General features: G+C 42.3%; 1 protein-coding gene across 2 annotated transcripts; it reads left to right on the forward strand.

The window, feature by feature from the left end:
• The first annotated feature begins 407 nt into the window (after positions 1 to 407).
• LOC125530143 (ferredoxin--NADP reductase, embryo isozyme, chloroplastic) lies at positions 408 to 6157 on the forward strand. 2 transcript variants are annotated; one of them, XM_048694541.1, is made up of 6 exons: positions 408 to 605; positions 699 to 761; positions 1690 to 2019; positions 4744 to 4963; positions 5314 to 5554; positions 5744 to 6157. In XM_048694541.1, the coding sequence occupies exons 1-6, from the start codon at positions 582 to 584 to the stop codon at positions 6000 to 6002; spliced, it is 1137 nt and encodes a 378-aa protein (XP_048550498.1). In that variant the 5' UTR covers positions 408 to 581; the 3' UTR covers positions 6003 to 6157. The 2 variants fall into 2 exon arrangements, with proteins under 2 accessions (XP_048550498.1, XP_048550499.1); XM_048694542.1 differs by lacking the exons at positions 408 to 605; positions 699 to 761; positions 1690 to 2019 and adding an exon at positions 3156 to 3513.
• The last annotated feature ends 837 nt before the right edge of the window (positions 6158 to 6994 follow it).

Below are 6994 nucleotides of genomic sequence, written 5' to 3' on the forward strand. Positions count from 1 at the left end.
CTGACCCCGAGGACGACGACGACACCTGGGGCAGCGCGCCGCCTCGTAATTTAGTCTGTTTTCTTTCTTTTTAAATGCAAATGTGGACGCGTGGACTCTCGCCGGCCTTCGTGGCCGGCTTTAATGTTTAATTAATGATGTTTCTCTTTTTTTAAATATGCATGCGTTCATCTTTTTAGTGCCGTCAAAATGGGTCTTAGGCCAGCGTTGGGCGCAGGCGCCGACCCAAATACGGAAGCGGGCATCCGTGTCCGTCTGGCCGACCCAAACGGACAAAAAACAGACGAAATCACCGTCCGTTTGGGTCGATCCGTTGGAGTTGCTCTTAAAGTTGTTTTTTTAATAATAATATGTTTAACATAAGGTGCACCGTGCTCTAAAAATTCACTCTCGGCGACGATGAAACTGTGGTACGCAGTGCGGAACAGAACAAAGTTGCCATTCACCCCGATAGCGGCCTCTGCTTCTCTACTCTTCTCCTAACTTCCACACTCGTGTCCCTTTCTTTCCTCCCCGTCGCTTCCGCAGATCAAAATTCAAAACCCTAGCGAACTCCTCCGCAAGCACGTGATCGACCGGCCATGGCTTCCGCCCTCGGAGCCCAGGTACGCGCGCTCTTGTCTTACACCCTCCGCGTGCGCGCGGTTTCCCCGTTCGCTGTGCCCCTAAGCTTCGCCTGCTTTCCTGGTGCCTTGTAGGTGGCTGCCGTGGCGCCGATTGGTTCGGATGGTCGCCACTACAGGAGTTGTTCTTCGCTCAAGGTGCGTGGTTAGTCTGAACTGTCTGAGGTTTAATGTTGCTCCCGTTCGGGTGGTATCGATGAGGAATCTCATAGTTCTATCTGCGTTGGCACTGTAGAATAATACAGTAGTTCCGAAAGGCAAAATTCTAAGGGCACATCTAGATGTGCTCTAGTTATTGCACATCTAAGGGAGTGAATCAAGCATAAAGAGAAAAAGAAAAAAGGAAAGAAAATATTCACACGAATCTCAATGTAAGATCAATGACATATGACTTAGATGTGCAATACTTATGGCACATCTAGATGTGCTTTAGCAAAACTGAAATTTCTAAACTTTGCTAAGTACGTTTTTTTGGAAACCAGCAGATAGAGCACTCTGCTAGTTGAACTGTTGAGGGATTTGAAGCGAAATGCGTGATTGCCAGCAGCTCTATGCGGCTTAGAGTTTTCTCGATCATATCTTTGCCTGACTTAGTTGGCATCTCCATTGCTTACTTTGCAACTACCACTCAGCATTGGAGAGTTACTGCTAAACAGATGTCAGTAATCAGTTACCACTTATCTGATCGATGGGATATAGGTGTTATATATTTTTAGGTTAGAGGGGATATGACTTAATTTTTTCCACACCTCGAAATGAAGTACAAATAAGATTCACACTTGGGCAATATGTGCTATATGAACTAGTGACATGCACATTTTTGTATGCCAAAGTTTCTTTTGAGAATTATTACTAAGAAATACTCACACAACATGCACATCACTTCCTTTTCGAAAACATTCCTAGGCTATAATTCTTTCATATCTCGAGGACCTAGGAATTGTTGTTGGGCTTTACAGGCAAACATTCAGTATTTGATTCTCCTTAGCTTAGGGGTTATTGGACCCTAAGTTTCTATCATCCGTAGTACTGTATTTTTGTACATGATTTACTTGTTATTGTTCAGGGTAATAACTCCCGCAATAAGTCATGGACTGGAAAATTAGCATGGGAAAACAAGACCCTGCAACCAAGACATACGAAGAAGGTCTTTTGTATGTCCGTGCAACAAGCAAGCAAAAGTAAATGTAAAGTTGCTATTAAACCTCTGGAACTGGAGAATACAAAGGAGCCACCCCTCAACTTGTACAAACCAAAGGGACCCTACACAGCCTCAATTGTCTCCGTTGAGAGAATTGTAGGTCCTAAAGCTCCTGGTGAAACATGTCACATTGTCATTGACCATGGTGGTAATGTCCCATACTGGGAAGGACAAAGTTATGGTGTCATTCCTCCAGTAAGTATCCCCTCCCCCCCCCAGAACGCCCCCCCCCCCCCCCCCCCCCCACGCCTTATGATTGCCCAAGATAGTGTATCATTCTTGATCCTTCATACTAATATCGCTTTCACTACTTTTTCCTTTCCTTGATCGCTAATGAATGTTCATCATTAATTGTCTGCAGTTCTAGAATCCAACCCTTTGAAAAAAGAAAAAGGGCAGCCCGGTGCACGTAGCTCCTGCTTGCGCAGGGGCTGGAGAAGGGGCTGACCACTTTTGGTCTATAGTGTTGCTCCCGTTCGGGTGGTATCGATGAGGAATCTCATAGTTCTATCTGCGTTGGCACTGTAGAATAATACAGTAGTTCCGAAAGGCAAAATTCTAAGGGCACATCTAGATGTGCTCTAGTTATTGCACATCTAAGGGAGTGAATCAAGCATAAAGAGAAAAAGAAAAAAGGAAAGAAAATATTCACACGAATCTCAATGTAAGATCAATGACATATGACTTAGATGTGCAATACTTATGGCACATCTAGATGTGCTTTAGCAAAACTGAAATTTCTAAACTTTGCTAAGTACGTTTTTTTGGAAACCAGCAGATAGAGCACTCTGCTAGTTGAACTGTTGAGGGATTTGAAGCGAAATGCGTGATTGCCAGCAGCTCTATGCGGCTTAGAGTTTTCTCGATCATATCTTTGCCTGACTTAGTTGGCATCTCCATTGCTTACTTTGCAACTACCACTCAGCATTGGAGAGTTACTGCTAAACAGATGTCAGTAATCAGTTACCACTTATCTGATCGATGGGATATAGGTGTTATATATTTTTAGGTTAGAGGGGATATGACTTAATTTTTTCCACACCTCGAAATGAAGTACAAATAAGATTCACACTTGGGCAATATGTGCTATATGAACTAGTGACATGCACATTTTTGTATGCCAAAGTTTCTTTTGAGAATTATTACTAAGAAATACTCACACAACATGCACATCACTTCCTTTTCGAAAACATTCCTAGGCTATAATTCTTTCATATCTCGAGGACCTAGGAATTGTTGTTGGGCTTTACAGGCAAACATTCAGTATTTGATTCTCCTTAGCTTAGGGGTTATTGGACCCTAAGTTTCTATCATCCGTAGTACTGTATTTTTGTACATGATTTACTTGTTATTGTTCAGGGTAATAACTCCCGCAATAAGTCATGGACTGGAAAATTAGCATGGGAAAACAAGACCCTGCAACCAAGACATACGAAGAAGGTCTTTTGTATGTCCGTGCAACAAGCAAGCAAAAGTAAATGTAAAGTTGCTATTAAACCTCTGGAACTGGAGAATACAAAGGAGCCACCCCTCAACTTGTACAAACCAAAGGGACCCTACACAGCCTCAATTGTCTCCGTTGAGAGAATTGTAGGTCCTAAAGCTCCTGGTGAAACATGTCACATTGTCATTGACCATGGTGGTAATGTCCCATACTGGGAAGGACAAAGTTATGGTGTCATTCCTCCAGTAAGTATCCCCTCCCCCCCCCCCCCCCCCCCCCACGCCTTATGATTGCCCAAGATAGTGTATCATTCTTGATCCTTCATACTAATATCGCTTTCACTACTTTTTCCTTTCCTTGATCGCTAATGAATGTTCATCATTAATTGTCTGCAGTTCTAGAATCCAACCCTTTGAAAAAAGAAAAAGGGCAGCCCGGTGCACGTAGCTCCTGCTTGCGCAGGGTCTGGAGAAGGGTCTGACCACTTTTGGTCTATAGTATGCAGCCTTTCCCTGCATTTCTGCAAGAGGCTGTTTCCAGGGTCTATAGCAACAGCTTTACCGCTCTGCCGGGGCTCCCCTTCAACCCTTTGAAAAAATAGTAAAAGTAAATATTAAACATAGTAAAAGTAAGTATTAAAAAGGGTCAGAAATTTAAACCATCATTTCTACATCTATAAATACACCGCGCTCCCTAATTTTGGAGCTCTCACATTCAATTGAGGTCTTCAATTTAGAATTGAGTCGCCTGATTTTGACCGGATCAATTTTTTTTATCAAGGAACTCTCTCGTTCAATTCTTTTAATCTATTAATACTCCCTAATTTTGGAGCTCCCTCATTCGATTCATGTAACCAATTTTGGATTTGGTTCATGATTTTGAATGGGTTAACGATTTTTCAAATCAATCGACAACCAAAAACATCGACATCCACAATACTAAATAAATGAAATATGGAAATTCATTTCATGTTGAATCTAATGGTACCGGTTTGATATTATGGATATTGATATATTTCTCTACAAAAAAAGGGTCAAACTTAAAGAGGTTTGACTTTTCAAAAAACCAATGCACCTTATATTTTGAAATAGTGAGAGTAGAAAAATTATGAAAACCCAACAACACCAACGACGCAGCAAAGTGCGTCCAACCCTTCTAGTATGAGAGATTCTTCATATATGTGATGTTGAATGGTGGATAAATCTGTAAATGCAAAATCTTTATTTCCGAGTCCTGGGTTGCAAAATCTGGTGTTTATGATTCTTGGGTTGCTGACAATATGACAATTGTTTTTAAAAGAAAGTATATAGATCCTTGCTGATAAAACATTTTATAAAAAGGGAAGAAACATGTTGATCATTCTTGGTGATTAGTTATCAGTAGCTAATGAGCAACTAAAGATCACTTCCCGTCTTATGTTCAATTCCTTTCGTCCCATATCTTTGTTGCTCTCTCAGCCTTTTGTGCATTTCCAGGGAGAGAACCCAAAGAAACCTGGGGCCCCAAATACCGTCCGACTCTATTCTATTGCGTCTACTAGGTATGGCGATTCTTTTGATGGAAGGACTGCTAGTCTTTGTGTGCGCCGTGCTGTTTATTATGATCCTGAAACTGGAAAAGAAGATCCTTCAAAGAAGGGTATCTGCAGTAACTTCTTGTGTGACTCAAAACCAGGTGACAAAATTCAGATCACAGGTATGCAGCCGTGTAAAAATTCTTAAATGTACATACAACGACAATTCATTGCTTGTAACTGAACCATTTTGTTTCGGAGTTATTTCAGATCATATAGAAGGTGTATTTGTATATAAACTGGTAATAGATTTGGCCGGATGGGGTTGTGGGTTTGGGGCACTCTGAAAAAGATGCACCCGTTGACCTTATCGTCTTCTGTTTTCAATTTTCACTCTAATATCATGTGGAATTTTCAATGCATAGGCTGTGAACATAGTCTATGTGTCATGCCATATACTTTATGTATGTAATGATAGGCTTTATGTACTTGAACTGGTAAGCATCTCATGATGGTTCTCGCCCATGCTCAGGCCCCTCAGGCAAAATAATGCTTCTGCCTGAGGATGACCCAAACGCAACTCATATCATGATTGGAACTGGCACGGGTGTTGCTCCTTTCCGTGGCTACCTACGTCGTATGTTCATGGAAGATGTCCCATCTTTCAAGTTTGGTGGTCTGGCTTGGCTCTTTCTTGGTGTTGCCAATACTGACAGCCTGCTCTATGACGAAGAGTTCACAAACTACCTTCAGCAGTATCCAGAAAATTTCAGGTTAAAAAGACTTTAATGCTCAACATCTAATTTCAGTTTGCCCAATGATATTGTTGTGAATGCTATGGTCCAGTTCTGTTGATTTACTTGTGTAGTTGAGAGCTCTACTATCTGGTTATATTTGTGCTTGACTTGAGTAAAGCTGACCGATTCTTGTTTGAACTGACTCAAGTTTCACGGGCTCTGCAGGTATGACAAAGCACTAAGCCGGGAGCAGAAAAACAAGAGCGGTGGCAAGATGTATGTGCAGGACAGGATCGAGGAGTACAGTGATGAAATCTTCAAGCTTTTGGATGATGGTGCACACATCTACTTCTGTGGTTTGAAGGGGATGATGCCAGGGATTCAGGACACACTCAAGAGAGTAGCTGAGCAAAGAGGTGAGAGTTGGGATCAGAAGCTGTCACAGCTGAAAAAGAACAAGCAATGGCACGTCGAGGTTTACTAGGTTACAATGGCTGAGATTGTTAATTATTGTTTCCCGGGGAGATGGAAAACAGAAAGATAAGTAGGTCATTCTCTTCCCATTGTAAAATTGTCAATATTATTCATACGCGTGTGCGTCGCATGATTAATAAAACAATGTGCAATTACGCCTGTGAAGCCCTTCCAGCTAGCTTACTCCTGTCCATTTTACATGATGAGTTGTCAAATGTAGCTTTTCCTGCTGTTTAGTAGTACATGTCACTATTTTCTTTTTGCGGGGGAGTACATGTCACTATGACGCTAAAAATATATCCAGAAGAGCAAAGGTGTAGCATCTCCCTTTATCTTTAGTGTCAAAAGGATGTTAATCCCATAATTTATGTGATTGATGCCTTAAGCCTTATCTGGCCTCTTCCGAAGCATCTACGTTCTTCAGCAGTCTTAGGGGGAAAAGTGGGGTCAGTTAGGTTCAGGTTTTTGTATTCTTCCTTTTCTCATCATTGTTTTACTTTTCCACTTGCGTTCCTGGAGATGCAAGCAGTATGACAAGCAGAAGATTCTTTGCATCATATTCCGTGTAGCTTCTTGTTTCAACTGGCGCCACTGTATCTCCTGCTGTCAGTGATCTGTAAAGGCTGTGTGCAGCTGGGAGAAACTGCAACCAACTTTGCCAACATGTTCAGGTGTTCTGGTAGTAAATTTAGGTAACGTGTACCTTTCGAGGTGTTTGGCTCGTGCTTTTGTATCGTAACCTGATTACAGCGTCAACGGATCCCGTCAAATCTTGTTAACACGGTATTAGATCCCAGCCTAGTTCAAATATGTTACCGGTCGAAATTGTCTGTAATGAAAGCCGCTGCGGTGTCTCCCTCCTCGCTATCTCCTCTGGTTAAAGCGTTTCTGCCGCCACCAGCTGTCCACATCGCCGCCCTAAACAGCTGCCACCGTCGCCGTCGTTGTATCCGCCGCCCGGCGCCGCCGCTGCAGCCGCCACTGGTGTCATTTTTGTTATCC

The sequence above is a fragment of the Triticum urartu genome, unplaced genomic scaffold (genome assembly GCF_003073215.2).
Source record: "Triticum urartu cultivar G1812 unplaced genomic scaffold, Tu2.1 TuUngrouped_contig_6103, whole genome shotgun sequence".
In the NCBI taxonomy this organism is placed as follows: domain Eukaryota; kingdom Viridiplantae; phylum Streptophyta; class Magnoliopsida; order Poales; family Poaceae; genus Triticum; species Triticum urartu.